Source organism: Pangasianodon hypophthalmus, chromosome 5, assembly GCF_027358585.1.
Source record: "Pangasianodon hypophthalmus isolate fPanHyp1 chromosome 5, fPanHyp1.pri, whole genome shotgun sequence".
NCBI lineage: Eukaryota > Metazoa > Chordata > Actinopteri > Siluriformes > Pangasiidae > Pangasianodon > Pangasianodon hypophthalmus.
The window spans coordinates 29,177,230-29,199,295 of NC_069714.1; the positions used below are offsets into that span (position 1 = coordinate 29,177,230).

The 22,066-nt window shown below is 37.6% G+C and overlaps 2 protein-coding genes across 3 annotated transcripts in view; both read right to left on the minus strand.

The window, feature by feature from the left end:
- bard1 (BRCA1 associated RING domain 1) overlaps positions 1-2,396 on the minus strand; it is a 37,900-nt gene extending 35,504 nt beyond the window's left edge. The window contains exons 1-3 of the mRNA XM_053234523.1: positions 2,167-2,396; positions 1,228-1,284; positions 811-959 (exon numbers count right to left, since the gene is read on the minus strand). Of these exons, the coding sequence (XP_053090498.1) occupies positions 811-959; positions 1,228-1,284; positions 2,167-2,264 (304 nt within the window). The 5' untranslated portion in view covers positions 2,265-2,396. The remainder of the gene's footprint in view (positions 1-810; positions 960-1,227; positions 1,285-2,166) is intronic.
- Positions 2,397-8,431: 6,035 nt separating this feature from the next.
- abca12 (ATP-binding cassette, sub-family A (ABC1), member 12) overlaps positions 8,432-22,066 on the minus strand; it is a 125,125-nt gene continuing 111,490 nt past the window's right edge. For both annotated transcript variants that reach the window (XM_034304457.2, XM_053234053.1), the window contains 9 exons: positions 21,622-21,832; positions 19,870-19,979; positions 19,618-19,768; positions 14,904-15,038; positions 14,489-14,592; positions 13,919-14,011; positions 13,705-13,810; positions 12,074-12,211; positions 8,432-10,719 (listed from right to left, as the gene is read on the minus strand). In XM_034304457.2, the coding sequence (XP_034160348.2) occupies positions 10,624-10,719; positions 12,074-12,211; positions 13,705-13,810; positions 13,919-14,011; positions 14,489-14,592; positions 14,904-15,038; positions 19,618-19,768; positions 19,870-19,979; positions 21,622-21,832 (1,144 nt within the window). In that variant the 3' untranslated portion in view covers positions 8,432-10,623. The remainder of the gene's footprint in view (positions 10,720-12,073; positions 12,212-13,704; positions 13,811-13,918; positions 14,012-14,488; positions 14,593-14,903; positions 15,039-19,617; positions 19,769-19,869; positions 19,980-21,621; positions 21,833-22,066) is intronic.

Here is a 22,066-nt window from a genome sequence, read left to right on the forward strand (position 1 = left end):
GACGCTCGGTGCTGTATGATGTGTGATGCTCGGTGCTGTATGATGCGTGACGCTCGGTGCTGTACGATTTATGACGCTCGGTGCTGTACGATTTATGACGCTCGGTGCTGTATGATGCGTGACGCTCGGTGCTGTATGATGCGTGACGCTCGGTGCTGTACGATGTATGATGCTCGGTGCTGTACGATGTATGACGCTCGGTGCTGTACGGTGCGTGACGCTCGGTGCTGTATGATGCGTGACCCTCGGTGCTGTATGATGTGTGACGCTCGGTGCTGTACGGTGTGTGATGCTCGGTGCTGTATGATGCGTGACCCTCTGTGCTGTATGATGTGTGATGCTCGGTGCTGTATGATGTGTGACGCTCGGTGCTGTACGGTGCGTGACCCCTCGGTGCTGTACGGTGCGTGACCCTCGGTGCTGTACGGTGCGTGACGCTCGGTGCTGTATGATGTGTGACGCTCGGTGCTGTATGGTGCGTGATGCTCGGTGCTGTACGGTGAGTGACCCTCGGTGCTGTACGGTGAGTGACCCTCGGTGCTGTACGGTGAGTGACCCTCGGTGCTGTACGGTGCGTGACGCTCGGTGCTGTACGGTGCGTGACGCTCGGTGCTGTACGGTGCGTGACGCTCGGTGCTGTACGGTGCGTGACCCTCGGTGCTGTACGGTGCGTGACGCTCGGTGCTGTATGGTGCGTGATGCTCGGTGCTGTACAATGCGTGATGAACAAGGCGTGATGCTCGGTGCATGGCGTGCTGTGTGTGATCTAAGATGCATGATGCGCGATGTACGTTATGACGTCTGCTTTACCTGAGCTCTCAGAGGGACAGAGCACAGCCTCTAGCTGCAGGAAGAGCTGCGTGATGTTACTGATCTGTCTGTTAATGTGGACGTCTTTCACCCAGGCGGGACTGAGACACACACTGCAGCCATCTCCCACATGAGGACCTGCACACGACCTGGAGCAACACACACACAGATGCAGACACACGCACGCAGGCGCACACACACACACACACACACACACACGTGACTAACTGACAGACACAGAGACACACAATATTGTGACATGGTGTGGACTCAGCTTTTACCCAAAGTGAGTTAAAGTTGAGACAGGACACGGCTGAGCACTTTGGGTAAAAGCATCCCCCAAATAAACAAATACAAAGACAGACAGACAGAAAGACAGAAATACAGACAGAAAGACTTTGTCCTTAATTAACCCACCTGCACAGCACATGCTCACAGATTCCCAGACACACCGGCTCACTCAGGATGTTCGAGCTGCAAGAAACAAAGTTAGAGCTCATGAAATAAAATATATTTCCTTCCCTAATATTTCAGCTTACATGCAAAATCTACAGTAAACATAAACAATTCCATTTCTGTACACGTTAAAAAAGCTAAATCTGGTGAAACTGTTCTGACATATTTTAGTTACTTCCTGTTTACTTTTATTTTGTTTAAGACATTTAAAACACTTAATTAATAAATATTAATAAAGAAAACATACAGACACAGCTCACATGTTCACGATTACAGGGTTCACGGTATATTTTATAATCTAAAACATAGGAATCTTTAAAAGTTTAGATTTTTTACAGCATTTTTATCCAGTTTACATTTCCAAACACTGACAATGAAAAATATTCCCTTGTCTCTGGATGTTTTTAAGTAAAGTTTTGAAGTCAAATGTTCTGCTCTACATCTAAAAATGTGGAAAGATTATAATTAGAAGGACAAATATTATGAAATAAAAGTTACATATATAAATATAAACATTTAAAGTATTTAATCGGATTAATATAATGGAAATAAATAAATAAATAGTCCTAATTTATGACCTCATATGATGATAATAAACCATTTCTTTTTATCTGCTACATTAAAAATACAATTTATAACTAATATAAATTCATAAATACTCAATTAAATGTAAAATCTTCATTTTCCATAAAACTCTCAGCACATAGATAACTTTCCTTATCATAGAAAACACCCTGATCAGCGCCGAATCCCAAATACATCACTATGACAACATGAAGTGCCCTATATAGGGCGTAGCCGTGATTACGTCACACCCTATTTAGTGCACTTGTGAAGTGAACAGGGAGAAATTTGGGACAGAGCCCGTGACTATCTCCGTTGCTATCTGGGAAAACTTACCATTTAGAGCACAAAAGTAGCTTCCGGAAATGTGCCATGGCCTCTCGAGTTTTAACCCACATCCCTTTATCTGGCTCTGTTTCAGGATCAGAAGCCATGATGGATTAAAAAAGTGAAAATAAAAGCGAAAACTTTTTTGTTTTGATCCGCAGGTCAGTGCAGCAGCCACTTCCTGGTTTGCAGCTCCCGCCAGTATCTAAGCGAAAGGGGGCGGGGTTTGAAGCTGCGTATCTGATTGGTTCATACAATCTTGAGGGGCTGCGTCAATGCGCTGATTGGTTGATATAAGAGCACTCAGCTGATTGGTTGATAAAAGAGCGGGCCAGTGTTTGGGTGACTTTTTTTTTTTTTTTTTTTAAAGAAACTCTAATGCTGGTTGTATAAAAATAAAGAAATAAAGATGATTTTAAAATTAAATATTCCTCCATTTTTTTACTCCTATTCAAATTAAAACAGAAGTTCATAAAAGCGTCACCCTCCATCTTAACAAACTGATAGAGACACAGAGACAGACCACTGCAGAAAGACAGACAAACTGGCAGACAGTTAGACACAGAGAGACACAGAGACAGTCTGACAGGAAGAGAGAAAGACAGAGGAACAGACAGACACAAAGGTACAGAGGCAGGCAAACAGACAGACATAGAGATACAGACAGAGAGACAGACTGACACAGAGGTGTAGAGGCAGGCAAACAGACACAGACAGACATAGAGAGAGAAAGACAGAGAGACAGACAGACACAGAGAGAGAAAGACAGCATGACAGACAGACACAGAGGTGCAGAGGCAGGCAAACAGACAGACAGACATAGAGAGAGAAAGACAGAGAGACAGACAGACACAGAGAGAGAAAGACAGCATGACAGACAGACACAGAGGTGTAGAGGCAGGCAAACAGACAGACAGACATAGAGAGAGAAAGACAGAGAGACAGACAGACACAGAGAGAGAAAGACAGAGAGACAGACAGACATAGAGAGAGAAAGACAGCATGACAGACAGACACAGAGGTGCAGAGGCAGGCAAACAGACACAGGCAGATAGAGAGAGAGAAAGACACAGAGAAACAGACAGATATAAAGAGAGAATGACACAGAGAGACAGACAGACACAGAGGTACAGAGGCAGGCAAACAGACACAGACATAGAGAGACAGAGAGACAGACAGACAGACATAGAGTGAGAAAAACACAGAGAAACAGACACAGAGGTGTAGAGGCAGGCAAACAGACAGACAGATAGAGAGAGAGAAAGACAGAGAGACAGAAAGACATAGAGAGAGAAAGACAGAGAGACAGACAGACGCAGACAGACACAGAGAGAGAAAGAGAAAGACAGACAGACACAGACAGACATAGAGAGAGAAAGACAGAGAGACAGACAGACACAGAGGTGTAGAGGCAGGCAAACAGACAGAGACAGATAGAGAGACAGAAAGACATAGAGAGAGAAAGACAGAGAGACAGACAGACATAGAGAGAGAAAGACAGAGAGACAGACAGACATAGAGAGAGAAAGACAGAGAGACACAGATATACATAGAGAGAGAAAGACACAGAGAGACAGACAGACACAGAGGTACAGCAGCAGACAAACAGCCGCAAACAGACAGACAGACAGACAGACAGTCACGGCTGCCGTTTCCAGTTTCACAGCTCCAGCCAGTATCAATGCATGAGGGGGCGTAAAACATGTATCTGATTGGTTCACACAAGGTGTGGTTTAAAAGCACTCACCTGATTGGTTGACTCAAGAGCAGACATCGTTTCTCAAAAACTTTATTGGTGTTTGTACAAAAGTCGTTTACTAACTTCCTCATTCCAAAGAATTTTTTGACAAATAAAGGCTTCTTCTTTAATCAGTACTTTTGAAAATACAGAAACACAAGCCTCCATCTCGATATAAACTAGAGGAGCTCTTTTCTGAAAAGCGATCAAACATGGAAATGTCATATATCAATACATATCAGTATTACTAAACCAACTTATTCTGTTCTATTAACCTTCAAGTCAGAAAAGAAAAAGTGAGAAATCTGTGGCAGTCTGTCTGTTCTAACGCACTGTGTAGAGGAAAAGCACAGTCTCAGCTCGTCTTCTTATCTCGCCCTGTATTCATTCTTTAAGTAGTGTTGTAAATCTTCTTTCTCAGAAGGAACATGGCGCTGGTTCGAACGTTAATGAATTTCATCCTGCCTGTCTTCCGTTAGCAGCGTCTTAGTCTCCTAGCAACAGCCGTGTCCAATGTAGCGCTAGTCAGCATGCTAATGTTAATATCTTGGCACAAAGCTCAGTAAAACTCACACCTCAAATGTAATAAACTGTACATGCCTTGACTTCTCAGCTATATGTATCTACTGTTATATCATTTATAACTACAGATATTATTAAGGTTAATACATGCCTACAAATAAAAGTTAGCATGCTAACTAGCTCTAGAGTGCTTGTTAGGAAGGCTCCAGCTAACAACAAAAGGCATGTTTTTAATGTATTGTATCATGTTGTGTTTTTGAATACTAACTTTTCCTACTCTAGTGATTATCCTGTACTGCAGTGTTGTCACTTCAGAACTTTATCTTGTTCTATTGGCCACCTGGATATGACTTGAATCATGATAAAGTTAGTTTACAGTCAGGATTTTGGACTTGCCATTGTATGTTTCACTGTTCCCTCATGTTGTTTTCACTCTGTCTATTAATTGTGTCATTACTACCACCTGTGTCTCATTTCCCTGTGTGTATTTTAGTTGCCCTGTTCCTTAGTTTCCTCGCTTGGTGTTTAGTTGTGTTAAGCCTAGCCCTGGTTTTATCCTGGTTTTCTTGCCTATAGTGAAACCTTTTGTGATTTTTTTTGCTTTTTTCTCTTGAGGACTATTTATGTAGGACTACTCCTTTGAGGAGATACTTTGCGTTGCCTTTTTACATTGGATTATTTCTTTGGATTTTCCGACTGAACTTTGTGGATAACTTTTGTTTCTTGTTTTTGCCTTTTTCTATGTTTGCATTTTTTTTTTTTTTTTTTTTTGGACTTTATTAAACTCCTTGACCTCCTTCACCCTGTTTGCGCCACTTAGTCTTTGCACTTGGGTTCCTCATGTCCCCCCGGGGCTCACTGATAGTGTCTGACTCTCACACTGCCAAGGGCCCTGACAGTTTACGATCGCTCCTACAGAATGTTAGCTAGCAGCAGAGCCTCTGTTGGAGAGTTAAATTTTTTAATTTAATTTATTTATTTGATAGCAACAGTGCTCATTAATCAACAGTCAGATCCTGTAAATAAGCCAGAGTTAGCCCAGCAGGCTAATTTTCATCTGTTGCCCCTTGCCAGATGTTAAGGTTGCAACCTAAAATTAAAATCTAATAAGTTATCACAAATAGCAAACATGTTTCAATACAATAAAACAGTACAGTTGAGCTAACGTAATACTGCAGGCTTGTCCTTTTTTTTCTGCCTAAACTATTACACATTAGTTCTTAAATATACTGTATATATACATCGTCTAAGGACCAGCCCATAAATCAGATTGAAAAACCTTATAAAATATACATGTTCTTTTTCTAAAGGTTTCAGCATTGCATTTTTTAAAAAAGTGCACGTCAGATGAGATGCCCGTACTTTGACAGACTCCTGACAAATCTTCGACCTTACACACAACTCATCTATACATCATTTTCTGTACAGGATTCTTCTGAAACGTCATCTTGTCAAGAGAAAGTTTATGAGGGAGATCAGATCAAACGGCAAAGAAGTGAGTGAACACGTATAGCAAACTAATGAAATGATATTTCGATTCAAGATTCGAGAACTTTATTATCATATAAACAAGATGTGCAATGAAATTGTAGATGTTTCCTCATTCTCACAGATGCTCCAGTAGAAGAATAAAGGAGAAATACTGTGATAAGTAAAAAAAAAAAAAAAATTGAAGACTAATATTTAAAAATTGTGCAGTACCTTGGAGCAAGATAAAAATGTCACATCAAAATGGGAAATATAAAAAATACCAGTGGTGGTAAGAAAAGATATAAATGTAATATGGTCGTACTATGTCAATATTGCTCAATAATTGGTGGACAAATCCCGACAGCAGTCAGGTGGTTCATATATCAGTTTTATTCACACAATGATATTACAACTCGTTTGCATTTTTTATGATTTCTGACGCTGCTGCGTTTAACAAGTTGGATAAAATCCCATTAAAGCCACTTACTTAGATAATGGACCTGCAAAATGTCTTCGAGATGCTGTGGAAGTGATCACCCCTTGTCTGAGACGTATTATTAATCTTGATATAAAATTGGCTGAGGAGTAAAAGTGGCCAATGTTCCTCCACTACATAAAAATGATCGTATGTGTGACTCAGGAAATTATAGACTCATTTCAGTCGTTAGTGTTTTATCACTGATGATGGAAAAGCTGATAAATGAATATATTACGAATGTCTTTTTCTATGAGCTAGCATCAGGTTTTAGATTGAAATCCTCATTCACAGATCCATGCCTTCTATATTTATCATATCTAAGAACAAGAGAAGTGAACGGAGGACATTTTGTGGCATGATCACACTGGATGCTCAGGAAGAATTTATCAACTATCATTGAATTTTTTTGGAACCTTGTTAAAAGCAATAGGTTTTAGGTGACTGATCCTGAATTGGGTTCATTCGTTCTTAACCAATCGTTCCTATGTGGTTGATGTAAACGGGACCTTTTCAAGCTCAGAATAATGGTGGAGTATATGGGGTACCACAAGGGAGTATCCTGGGACCCCTATTCTTTTTATTGCATTTGGATTTAAAAGCTTGTGGATGCAATATTTCTTATACGCTGCCAATTTTGCTCATGTAGAATCTCATTAAAATGAAACGGCACAGTTGCAGTTGCAGCAGCCAAACGTGTCAGGATGTAAAGTCGATCCTAAACCACTGAAGAGAGATGTTTAAAATAATAGCACTTAAAATGAGACACTTTTAACGTACGTTGTAACGTGGAATTCATAAAGTGATCATAGATCAGAATACACAAGAGTGACGTATATCACTATCACCAGCCAATCAGAATATTGGCTAGTGACTGTATATATGAGTGGACGACGTAATAGGGGTTTAAAGTGAAGCCAAAATGTCTCTGAGGCCCTCTAGTGGCTGGCTGCAGTATAATTTTTAACCCCGCCCATTCCCATGTTAGTGAATGGGAAAGGACTCAAACTTACAATGTAAGTTACGTCGCCATAAATTATTTTCAGGAATAGTGTTCTGTCGTTTTTACACGTTCAGTTAACCTTCATATCTCCCCGAATACTTTTCTTTACCTTAAATGCATTTTATAGGAGTTATTTGATGATAAATAATAACTTAAGATAGGTTTAAGATAAGGTAGATTTGCCTGTATTATTGCCTGAAGTTGATTATTTTCCTATAACAACACATGTCAAAGTGTTTTATTCTTCTTATACCACAGCAATCTGCCAGTGATTACAATTTTGTGTTGGTTGCAGAAAGGTACATCATACTTTTTATCCATTTATTGTTACATTTAATGCTGTGGAGCATACACAAAACAAGTTCCTGTTCTCTGTTACGCTACAGCAGCTATAAACAGTCGTTCTCTCACAAGCCTGTCTTTTTTCATTCTCCTGAAGTTAATAAGACAAAAAAAAAAAAAAACGCAGCTTGTCATGTTACTGAGAAATCGCAAAGAAGCGCAAACTCAAGTTACAAAGCCGTTACAAGGCACTGACACTGGAGACTCCTTCCAGAAAACTTCACCATATCAACGATTACACATTTTTTACGTGTCTGCTTTATTACGTCCCTGTGAATGAGCTGTTACTATAGAAACGATAACGTATTAGAACGAGTGCGTGAATATAAACCTGGGATTTGTAGTCAGAGCTTCTGTTAGAGAAAACGAATCTTTCCTGATATTGTGGATATTATCAGTATTTTTTGATCACTCACTGACTTCTTCGTTACTCACAGTCATAACTAGCTGATTGGATTTTAAATATACATGTACTGAATGTCCTACTTTATGTTACACTTTTCAAATAAACGTGTAATTGAATTCATTTTTAATGCAACTTTAATAGTGTGTATTGTGAAAGGTCTGCTATCATATATGATTTTTTTTTTTCCATATCGCCCAACAAAAAACTCATGAAACTCACTTTGACATTATAAAGAGCACTTAGCTGTTTCTTTTCCCACTAAAGGTTCTGATGTAAAGTGACATTTTTCTGCACACAATAAGACAAGCACTCGACATCTGCATTTGAAAAATTGCTTTATTGCAAAAATAAGTTTGGTACATTTTTTTAAAAAAAAAAAAAAGAAGAAAAGAAAGAGGAGCAGTGCCTTTAGGCACTCTGAAGAAAGAGCTGATGAAATATTCAGTACGTGAGAGACGAGCCTTGAGAGGAAATATTAATGAGAGCGAAGATGTGCAGACATTGAAGAATCATTTATATCTCGGAGCCAAAACGGTCTTGTGATTTATACCCACCCCAGAAGTGGGCCTGCGCTGCGGCGACGCTGCCAGCAGTTTAAAAGGATGAGAGGCTTTCTGTGCATACATATTCAATACAGCGCTGAGGAACAACATCACCACGCTTATCGGTATACATCCTTCTAGCGTTCAAAAAGGAAAATGATGAGGGACAGAGTAAACAATAGTGCTAACAATAACATCTCATGAAGAAATAGGCAGCAGTGGGGTTTAAAAATAAGTGCAAATATTCTGGGTAGAAAACACCGTAACACAGTCTACGAAGGCCATATTATATAATAAACTATGAACATAATGCATTCATAACACATTATATACACTGCTTATGAACATGCATTACACTTTGTATCACTGTATATTTTGTAACTGCTAACATAATGCATTATAAGTAGTGTTCGTAACACATTATAACCCTAAAAGCAAACAGGGTGTTATTCGTTCCTTATTACTCTATGTCTGTTAATAACTGCTGTAAGTCAATTGTTTATTATTCAGTGGAATTTTTTTTATAATTGTTTTAAATATAATATCATAAATGCTGCAGGTTTAATAAACGTTTTAGTTAAACTTTCAACGAATGTCTTAACTATGAACACATTCATATCATGTTATAATGCATTCATAAGGCAGTACACATGTTATGATTAGTTACGTAGTTATAGCTATCTTATTATGCATTAGGAATTCTCTAGCTAACGTGATGCATTGTACAGTAAGTAGTGTTCATAACATGTTATTACCAATGCCAATACCAAAGAAATCCACTTTGCATAGTGCATTATGAGACTTACCTTTATTTTTTTTTTCTTTAATAAATGAGTTATACCAAAACAAAATATTAGGAAACCATACTACAAAATTTTACAAAAAAACATCTTTTTTAGTACTCACTCATACTCAAAACCACACATGTATGTATGTATGTATATAACTCCAGACTGAAAAAATCGTGAGAGAGATTAGAATTGTTGTTGAGTTAGTAAACTTTTTTGCTTAAAAAAAATCTCAATTTACTTACAGCTCACAAATATCACTTATAAGTGTTATATGTAGGTTATAATACCATATGTCTGTCCATAATCTACACCTAGAAGTCTCAGTGTGCCTAATGACTGAACAATGATGTATTTTTTTATATATTTGATGATTATAACGTGTTACAAACACCACTTATGATGCATTATAACATGCTATGAATGTATTTCTAGTTCATCACAGATAAATGGCACCATAGTTTTAAAAAAATCAAACTTATCAAACCTAAATCTCAATGCAGATTTCAACTTAGAAATGATTATAAATATGTTATACACATAATCTGTCAATAATTTACACCCAATTTCATTTGTAAATTCTGTAAAGTTCTGGTAGGTTCAAGAAAAGCACAACATTAAAAAGGAAATAAAGGAAAAAAAAAACACTGTGACATGTTTCAGTGTTTATAATTAATTATAATGCACAGTACAAGACATTAGTAATGTGTTATGACCTGCATATTAACAATTCTTAATGCATAATAAAACCTGCAATATAAAATCCAATGCACTCTTTTTAAAATTGAAACATAACTATAATTATAATGCCTTACAAATGTATTACAAAGTGTTATGACAGCATTTATAGATCATCATCGCCTTGGCCTTCATAGAAAGAGCTACCACAAACACTTATTGACACTTAAAATTCTTATATCATAGTGAATTGAATGACATAGACATTTGCATAGATGAGTTTATAAAACTATAAAAGTAATGGACGATTAAATCACATACGGAAACGTGCAGATTCGATTATTTGAGAAGAGAAGAGGAACGTTATGATATAAATTAGTCAGTCCTGACAAGGTGCCTTATATCCTTCATTATTCCATGAAAAAAAAAATGAATGACTTTTAATTTAAATTACAGTAACGCAGTACAATCTTCAGGAGTTGCTCGATAGTCATTGCTCATTTCACTGCATGTCAGTGTCAGGACTGTCCACATCAGAGGCCTCGTCGTCGTCCTGTGCGTCTCTCCCGACCTTTCCCATAGCAAAGTTAATGAAGACCTGCAGAGGCGAGGCGAGAGAAAAGGTTAGACTCGTCTGTCAGTTTCCCTGTGGCTGTGCTACTGTTTCATTCCTCCATTTTCTTTCTGCAAAAATCTGCTAGGAAACATCTCTCTTTTTTTCCCTTTTCAATCCATCCTCCTTTCCCTTACTCACTAATGTATACTGTATATCGTATATCAAATATATTAAGATATTAAGAAAAATTACATCAATATGTACAAAGGGAAGGGAAAGTTGCTTGTATTCAGAGTTGGGTTACGCACATGCTTACGTTTGTTTTTCTGAGCTCCAGATTTGGATTATTAAAATAACCTGTGTGTAGTTCATGCCTCTGAGGTTGCCAGATTTTTTTCTTGAGTAGAAGCATCCTAAACTAGAACACGGCCTTTAAACCCGGAAAAAAAATCAAGGATAGAAAATGCTGACTGAAGTATAGAAAATGCAGATTTTTTTTTCTTCGCTGTCAAATGTAATACGATTTAAAAAGAGACAATTTAAAAAATGAAAAATGTAAAAAAAAAAGACTAATACTCTGATAAATAAATGAGAAGATGAGAAGGCAAGCGTTGAAATAAATCTAATAGGAGTCTAGTATATTGCCAATATATCGCTGCTTGAATAGTCTTAGTTGTAATTATCACATTCATCACTGGTTTCATTTAACAAAATGGCTTCCGCACTCATTATTCAACAACTTATAAAATAGCACTTGATCCAGCACATCCTATTATTTTGTATTATTTATTCTAAGTCCATAAGTTAAAGAAGACACAAGATACTACATCGAGGACATGAACTCGTAAAGTGTGCAGGACGTAGGATAATTTATCATGAGGACAGTAGCACACACGAATATGCACATAATAAGCCACCTGCAGAATCGTGCACGTTTATACGCACGTGATTGGAGGATGTGTTGGAAGACTGATGCACCGTTTCGGTATTAAATCCTCGCTATGTGCGTGCAACTCAACTCTGAATATGGCTCTATATCACTACTGCAAATTTACCCTTATTTTACTTTTAAAGTATTTAAGAGTGTTAAATTGGCCTGGATGAATCCTGCAGACTCTCTGTGAGAAGTGTGTGTGTGTGTGTGAGAGAGAGAGAGAGAGAGAGAGAGAGAGTTTATAAATGAGGTGCTGTTCAGAATACAGAAGAGGAGCTGAACAGAGGGATGTAAGAGTGTGTGTGGGCTGGAGGAGGATGAGAAGGAGGAGGAGGATGAGAAGGAGGATGAGGAGGAGGAGGGGGAGTGAGACAGCTACAGGCTCTGTAGGTGAGGTGGAGTGTTTAGTTTGATGGACAGGCGATGCAGGTTGTGATCGACAGCCACTCTCACAGCTCTCACCTCATCCAGTGTGGTCTGACTGACGGAAAAGTGTTTGATCTGCAGCGCCGCCTTGTTGGACTCCAGCTGGTCAAAAATGTCAGCCACGCCGCCGGGAGCAAGAGGAACGTGATACTCCACCATAGACGAGTGATGGTCCTGTAGGAACGCAGGGAAAAGCGTGAGATTCACTGCGATCTACACTCAGTTCCAATAAAAACGAAATGTGACCATGTTCCTGTGTTTTTTTCTTCTTTTATTTTACCAGAAGTAGCTACCAGTTTAGCATGACACATGCTACATGGCTAAACCTAATGCACAAAGAAATACTTCTGAGCTTCCCATTCCTCAAACTTCCCATTGTTTTCCATGCAGGATTACTGCACGAGTAATTATAAGGACAGTTATACAGAAAAGAACTTAATCCCCACTGTTATGTAGGATCGAGGATCTGTGATGTCATGAGGCGGACTGCGATGATGCATGGCATCAAGGCCTTCATGAGATATGAGGAGATTTTAAATGAAATGCTGGCTACCTCTGCCAAGAGGTTACAGCTGGTTTATGATTGGATTCTCCAGCAGGATGGTGATTCAAAACATACATGCAAATCTAGTTTAGCTAAAAGTTTAGCACTGGGCAAACTGCATGGCTAAATCAGCACATACTCGCCTCAAATCGTGTTAAGGATTTCAGTAAATAATAAACTGTAAATGTAAGAAGGTAGGTGATAAAAACACAAAAAATAAAATAAATGTAAGCTAAATTGAACTTAAACAGTTTAAATGATGTAATATACTATAGTAAATATTTTAATATTGTAAAATAATTAAAAAAAACTGTGTAAACTCTTACACAGGAAAAGAATAAATAAATAAATTAGTAAAAATAAAAATTAAATGAGATGAAATAGAAAATTAAAAAATATATGTATTTATTTGTTCAGTCAAACAATAACTAAGTAAATTACTAAATAAAATAAAATTGAGATAAATGTAATAATTTTAAAAAATATATATTTGTTCAGTAAATGAAAAGGTAAATACATATATAATTAAAATAAAAATAAAAATATGATAAATGTAAAAATGTAAAAACTAAATATTTATTAATTTACTTGTCCAGAGAAAGAATAAGCAAATAAATCATGAAAATAAATATAAAAAGTTTTTTTTGTTTGGTTTAGTGTTTGTCATGTTTTCTCACTCTGCATTACATTGAGGATTATAACAGTCTCAATTTGATTTGTATTATTAAATATTTGTATTATTTATTGTCTGTTATAAAAAAAAATTGTATAAACATTGTTACTGAGCCAAACTGTGTCTATTAACTGCTGTACATTTTATTTTTATTTAAGCACAGCACATTTTCTTTGCAGTTTCTCTCTATAACCCACACGATTCAACTCCTCTGGTAATTGCAAATCGTTTCAGGAGCTGAATCAGCTGTGTTACAGGAGGAGAAAAAAAATGTGCTGTGCTTGAAGTCTCAGGCTTGGAAACTGAGAACATCTGCTGTAAACTACCCATTAAATGTGTCTTATTCTTTTCATTTCCTAATGTAGAGCAGGTTCTTTGGTTTCTACCAGCAAACCTTCGCTCGTTTCTACCAAAGAAATGAGGCCACATGAGTCATATGAAGTGATTCACCTTGAGGTAAGTGCTGGGGAAATGCTCCTGCATGAATGTGGTGATGGCGTCCACATCGCAGGAAGCCGAGGTCAGGTACATCTTCACCGTGAAGCCGGTGCCGAACCTGTCGGGCCGAAACAGGTCATTGTTAATCTCCAGCTAGAACCTAACAGGGAAGATTCTAAACAAGAGTTACACGGAGAGACGGAGAGAGGAAGTGGAGATCTCTGACCTGTTCTTGATGTGCTGTAAGGAGCCTAAACATCTGAACTGGCCTTGAACCATGATGGCAAGCCGAGTGCACAGAGCCTCACACTCCTCCATACTGAAACACACAAATCCAACACACTCAGATTTAATAAAAAATACAACTTAAACTCACAGTTCGTTTATTATTCATCTTAAAACATGTTATTCTGTAGCTACGGCGAAGCTGATAGCAAAGAACGACTTCTGCGTAGCTTCCCATTGCACAGAATTCCCATTTTTCTCAGACTATGGGGGCGCAAACTTTTGCACTCAACTGTATGACGTTCATTACATTACACAGAGTCTGTTTAACGAACGACTGTTTATAGCTGCTATAACGTAAGTGAGAACAGGAACTAACTTGTTTCACAGACATTAAAAGTAACTGTAAATGGACAAAGTACAACATGTTCTTTAATAAATACAAAACATATGATCGTTGACAAATTCTTGTGTTTAAGAGGAATAAAGAAACCACTTATAATCATCTTTAAGGGTTTCTCCAGCAGGAAGGTTACGCTGATGGAGATATGTACCGTAAAAACGCTCGTACCTGTGTGACGTGAGAACCACGGCGCATTTTCCCATCACTTCCTCAGAGATGATCTTCCAGAGGTGGCGTTTGGAGCGCGGGTCCATTCCTGAGCTCGGCTCGTCCTGCGCGAGAAAGGGGGCCAAGCACACACAGCAGGTGAGTGGAAGTAAGAGAAGAGCTTCAGTATAACACACAGCATCAGCACCACAGTAGATCAGGGGTAGTAATAAAACACAACAGGAGCTAAATGGTGAAATAAAAGAGTGTGGGTTTAAACCAGCGGCTGATGGAAGTGCTGGCAGATGGACAGATGGAGAATGTAGAAGCTGTTATTATAAACTGTGAATGTGCGCTGTTTTAAACTGTGAACAGATTTATGGACTGTAGTCGAGGAGGAGGTGGAGGAGGTGGAGGAGGAGGACGAGGTGGTTACCAGGAGCAGGATCTGTGGCTGTCCAATCAGAGCCAGGGCTGTAGACAGTTTACGGCGTGTTCCACAGCTGTAGCGTTCGCTGATGATGTTCCTGTGGTAGCTCAGCTCCAGTTTCTTCAGGAGATAGTTCACCACCTGAGACAAACAATATCTCTTTATTCGTCGATTTCAAATAATCATAAGATCATAATTTTGACTTAGTGAAAGATGGCAAAGTTTGATAATAAAACAAAGCAATACTACAGCAAAAATATTACGTTACCAACATTTCTCAGTGAGTTAGCTTGTAAATAGTTTGTCTATTTTTACCCTGTTGTGTCTTAGTCTCAGTGCGAAGTCTCGTCCATGTATATTGCTACCTTCAAGTTTTCCTCGGAAGTTTGAGAATGAGTTCGGAGATGATAATTATGACATGATGTGTGTTCAATTGGTTTTGGTCAGAAAAAAATTAGACGGCATGGGGAAATTTCTTTTGTTTTTATTTATTTGTGTGTCACTGATGACAATTCAGAAAAATCGGAGTTCCCGAGTGGTAATTATGAAACTGTGTTGGTGTTCATGTGCTTTCACCTCGTAATTACGATATTTCCAACAGGACCTGAAGGCACCATATGCATGTTTCTAAACCGTAATTCCTGTAATTCCTAGTTCTGTGTGTCTTAGTTAGACTTCTTCGTTTTAGCCTGCGCTTGTGTTATCATCTCTGATTATGGAGTATCCCCGTCTGATGATCTCTACCTGTGCTCTGACCTCTGCAACAGACTTTGATGGTTATTTCTACGTTTGTTTTTGGACTTGCGCCCTGCCTCAATACATTATCAGCATAAGCATAGCGACGGAGTGAAATATTTACATGGATTTCAGAATTTCTTAGTATTTTAGTGTTCGTCTGAGCAACAGAAGAGACAAGACTCGAGGAAAATCAGACCTTTTGTACAAAGGAGTTAAAATGGTCAATATCACACATTAGCTTACACTTAAAGAGGAACCTAGAAATAGTGCAGAATCCTGAACATTTAATTTTCAAGATATTGACCATGTCCTTTCTTTGTGTTAAATATTTCCAGGTTTAAATAAAAACAAACTCACTGTGATTTCACTCACACAGATTTTCACTGTGATCTCAGACCTCAAATTTCTTCAAGCTTAACCACAAATGTGAAAAAGTTCGACAGGCAGTGTGGTTTAAAATGATCACGACATCGCTGTGTATCATGGTATAATGTGATATCACTTCATGTCCCTCAGAACCATATTCAGTGATCGAAGTAACATTTTAATTGCACTAAACAATACATAAATAATAAAAAAAGGTTAAGCTTTAACTCTGCCCACAAAGTCAGACATTTAAAGTCAAATATTCTTCTCAATTCCTGAACTTCACATTAATTTTGTCCAATTTATTGTTGAATTATGGAGAAATTAAGTGTGTTGTTTAGAGAATCCTACACTGAATGAAAGCTATTTGATCATTCCTAGTTACATGTAAGGAAAATAATCAACGACAGAGTAGCGTGATGAAGCAGAGTCACTGTTACCACCCCGAAGTGGATTATTTACCTAGAACAACACGTCCCAGTGGGTTTTATTCCTCTTTTTTCCTCAGCAATTTGCCAACGATTCCAATTTTTTATTTGTTAATTAACAACACATCATAATTTTTATACATTTATATCAATCACAACACACCGAGCAGCTCCAGTACTGCACATTTTTTCTATTTCTGAATCAAAATGAGCATTTTTGCTACACACACTGTTTATAATAATGTATTTAGAGAAATGCAGGCCATCAGTGTGTTCTAATGACTGGAGCCGAAAGTCATTAAAAGTGATTAATTAAGCTAATGATGTTACCAGCAGGCTCCAGTGCAGCCACAGAGCATGGACTATACGCTCATTAGCTTTTCCCATCAATACAAATACATTTCTACGACATGTTTGTCTCTATAACTAGAGTAGACGAGTCTAGTGAAATAGAGATAGAAATGAATTATTTGTGACATCTTAGTCGAAAATCTCAGTTTTTACGTTCCTAAAGTAACACTAATCCCGAGACGAACCTTCCCAGTAAAATAAAACAAGCGCTATTATTTTCTTTTTAAAGTCAGCTACCCTTTTTTTCTTTTTTAGTTTTAATTAATGAGGCACTAATTATTCTCAGAAAAAGAAAAGAAAAAGCTTCACAAGTCGGTTTAACGCGGGCAACATGGCGAGCGCGGTAATGAGCAGCGTTCGAATTAAAACATCGGTGTGTTGAAGTGTGTTGAAGCGAAGCCTCGCCTGATGAACGCATCGTAATTAGTTGGGTTCCTTACATCAAACAGCCAGACGCTGAATATTAACACCTCAGCGTGGACCTGGGAGTAACCCTGATGAGCTTTCAGCACAAAACACGTTTAAAACCCCTCTCCTGTCTTCTCAGTTTTCCTTTCATGAGAGCTGTGATTCTTCCGTTAATTGCGTAATGATGTCATGATAATGTCTGGAATAGGAGGTGAATAAAGTTGACACAAACACAGCTTCCTATACTTCTATGAAGCTCTTCAGCTCGTGTGAGTGTGACACAGGGAAAAGGATCTGAAATTACTCAGCGCTTCCATTAATCTTCCATTATATGTGCTGCTCGGAGAGTAGGAGCCATTACCTCCAGCATTAAAGAGATAAAAATTATTACAGAGCGTAGTGTGTTGGAGAAACTCTCATGTTTTTTACCGTTATAATAAATGATGATTAGTAGAAGGGACGTCCCTCAAGAGAAAAATATGAGGAGGACTGAGGAACGGATTGTGTGGAGCTGAAATGTTTCCTTTATATTTATTTAACCGTCATTACTTCACTCGAAGCCTAGTTTTCAATACCAAGAACAGAAAGAATGGACTTGCGCCCTTGGGAAGCACGTTCTCGGAAAGCAACCTTGCAAGAATGCGAGAACAAACTCACAAGGACACAAGAACAGAGAACGCACCACTCTTCAGTACCTCTTCCCCAGTTCATCAATGCATTCATCAATTACTCACACTCTTTTTTTTTTATTCCCTCCCACCCTCCGTCCCTCCCTCCAGCCAGCTCTCTCCATCACACGACTGCTACCTCCCGGGTTTGTGAAGTCTAACACGTGATTCCTCAGAGACACGTGAAGCCAGCCAAACGCATCTTTTCAAACTGCTGCTCATGCTGCGTCACAGGGCTCCGAGGAAAGCGCTATCTACCCTCTTCCACATCCCAGAGCTCACAGACGCCCGGGATTGGCTGGTGTTACTGTGATTGACAGGGGAGAGAGAGTATGCCCCTCCCACCCAGAGAAAATGGCCAAAGACAGGGCGAATACTGATAATGGTCATTACAGATAATGAGCATGACATTAGGATGATGACATAATGGGAAGTTGACTGGCATTCTTCTATGAGTCTGATTTGTTTTATATTTGTTTATATATTTGTTTTATATGAGTCTGATTTGTTTTATGTGAGTAAGATTAGTTTTACATGACTCAGATTTGTTTATATGAGTCAGATTTGTTTTATTATGAGTGTGAGATTTGTTTTATATGAGTCTGATTTGATTTAAATGACTCAGATTTGATTTAAATGACTCAGATTTGTTTTATATGAGTCAGATTTGTTCATATGAGTCAGATTTGTTTATATGAATCAGATTTGTTTTACATGACTCAGATTTGTTCATATGAGTCAGATTTGTTTTCTATGAGTCAGATTTGTTTTCTATGAGTCAGATTTGTTTTATATGAGTCAGATTTGTTTTATATGAGTCAGATTTGATTTAAATGACTCAGATTTGTTTTACATGACTCAGCCTTGTTTATATGAGTCAGATTTGTTTTCTATGAGTCATATTTGCTTTATATGACTCAGATTTGTTTATATGAATCAGATTTGGTTTTATATGTGTCTGATTTGATTTAAATGACTCAGATTTGCTTTATATGAGTCAGATTTGTTTATATGAGTCAGATTTGGTTTAAATGACTCAGATTTGCTTTATATGAGTCAGATTTGTTTTCTATGAGTCAGATTTGTTTATATGAGTCAGATTTGTTTTCTATGAGTCAGATTTGTTTTATATGACTCAGATTTGTTTATATGAGTCAGATTTGTTTTCTATGAGTCAGATTTGTTTATATGAGTCAGATTTGTTTATATGAGTCAGATTTGTTTTCTATGACTCAGATGCATACACCACAGCATGAAGAGGCCCTAATAAATCCTTTGTCTCTTAATAAAGCCGTGTCTAACAGCTAATGAAGATCTCAGCACTGCAGTCCGAGCCAGAGGTTTTTTTTTTCCGGCTGAATTACTACTGTGAGAATGGATGATTAAATAATTAGCTTTTATCGCTAATCAATATGGAGAAACAGAGACTCCGCCCAGTCACATTCAATACTCCACTCACATCAGCCTCGCTCAGTGAGAAAGCCAAAACCGCCCAAACCTTTGAATTGCAGCTCTCTATCCATGCAGGAGTCTCAAATCACTGAGCTCCACACTGACAGAAACCTCCAACAAGAGACTCAAAAGCCTCAGAAAAAACTACACTCAAAGTCTTTTTAGTAAACAGCGGCCATCTTGATTCCAGTTTTCTATTTTATAGATGTTTATAAAACAGAACACTATATAACTATATATATATAAACGTTTCTGATGGCACTCTGTATGAGAAAACTAACTAGCATTAGCATAAAGACGCTGTCCCACCTGATCGATCTCTCTCTTACAGATGCCCCTGATGCGAGCGTAGAAGTACAGATGCTCTTCTCCCGTCAGCAGGTCATCCAGAGCGTCCACCTGCGGGCAGTAGCCGATATTTATCCCCTCCGTCCTGCAGTCCATGATGTCCATCACCCTCCTGAAACACAGCATGCTCATCAGGAAACAAACAAAGCAAACAAAACCATGTGCTAGGAGCTTGAATCTGGAAAAGTCTCAATTAAGAAATGAATGAATCACCTGTCCCAGTCGAGCACTTGCGCCGAGCCATGTGTTGGACTGATGTCTCCGGTTAGCATCTTAAACGTGGTGGTCTTTCCTGCGCCGTTGACTCCCAGCAATCCAAAGCACTGAGACAGAAGAGAAAGCTTTTAACATTGGGCTTGAAATTTCACAAAATCTGTTTACAAATTTTTCGGTTGTTTGTCGAATCACAACGCGAGCACAATGCCATCGTTAATCCCCGAGACAAGAAGCACCATGTTTCTTTCTCTGAAAGTTTTCTTATATCTAGACCTGTTATTGATTTATAAACAGTAAAAAGTATAAAAAAATAAAATTTTTATTTAAATCTCACCTCATAACATGTTTATTACCCATTAATAGATGATGTGTTAATTATTTAATAAGGATTATAACCTGGCTACAAACATTTGTGCACTACTCGTATGTAATTAATAACAAATATACAAACACTTACAAAATATGGGGATTTAATAATGGCGTCGCTTTATAACATGTTTATAAACTATTAATAGATTATATTTATTTTATATAAGGATTTAAACCTGGATACAAATTTGTACACTGTTGGTATATAAGTAGTAATCCATATAAACATAATTATGAAATATAGAGTTTTAACAATGGGATCAGTTTATAACACATTTATAAGCCATTACTAGAGTATATATTATTTATTATTTATTAAGGACTAAAACCTGATGACACACTTTAGTGCACTATTGGTATATAATTAGCCCCATAAGATGTTTATAAGCCATTAAATACATGATTTGTTAATTATTTATACACTATTACTATATAATTAGGAACCCAAATACAAACAATTACTATAACCTCATAATAATGTAGGTTATAATATATAATAACATCGGCTTATAGCATGTTTATAAAGCTTTAATAGATGATGAATAATTACTTAATAAGGATTAAAACCTGGTTACAAGCGTCCGTTCATTAGTTATATATAACTAGTACTCCATACATAAACAATTACAAAATAATATAGTTTTAATAATAACATTAAAACTATTCTAGCATGTTATAAGCTATTAATAGATGGAGTGGTAATTATTTAGTAAGGATTTAAACCTGGTTACAAATGTTTGCACAAAATCAGCATAGAATTATTAACTCATATACAAACAATTATAAAGTGTTCATAAGACATTCATTGATGATATGTAGGCTATTTATTCATGCTTATAGCCTTGCTATAAAGCATTTCCGCTCAAATTGTGTATAATTGTTAACCCGTTAAAAATAGTTATTTTTTAATAATCAAAACTGTTTTTTTTCCCTTGAGGTGAAAACTTTTCACCTTTAAAATGTTGAAAATACTGATAACTTAAAAAATAAAGCCATTATACAGTGTCTTATTTTATGATAAAATGCACTAGTTTCATTGTTTCTGACCTAAAATGATGCATTTATGAGTCATTTAATAATAGGAATAAGGATTAAAGGATTAAATATTGCTCACTTTAAATCAAGAGCTACATAACGCTTTATAAATGATTAATAAATGACGTGTTATATTGTTATAAGCTTTATGTGTGTAAAGTCAAGTAAATCATATACAATACATGATTAGGAAAGAACTAAGTCTTTAGTTCATAGTATAAATGTTCATAGTATAAACATAGTATAAATGATTTATAATCAAGTTTGAATGGTTAACAATTACATTATTATATATATATACAGGAAATGAGAAATGGGGTAAAATCTCCTGAAATCAGCACTGACCTCTCCCGCTGGTATGCCGAAGGACAGCTTGCTGACGGCTTGCACTCGGCGGTTCAGATGTCGGTACACCTTGGTGAGCTGACTGACCTGCAGCAGATCAGAACCGGCGGCTCCGCTGTCCACACGCTGACGTTCAGCCAACACGTCCTCGTCCACATCCTCACCACGACTTCCTGTCTGAGGCACCGACAGCCGCCGTGTCCACAGCCGCCTTGTCAGAGACAGACGAGACGCCAGCATGAGAAATCAAAATATGGACGAGTGATGATTTCACTGCTGAAGCTGGATTCATTTAAAGCTCATACACTGTTTCTGCTCTCACAAGGAATTCTCAATAAAAAGCAGAAACACTTTTAATCATTTATAATTACATTCATTCCATGTATTCCGAACACGCACATTAAAAACACACCGGCGTTTTCTGATGAAACGGTGTTGCATGGGA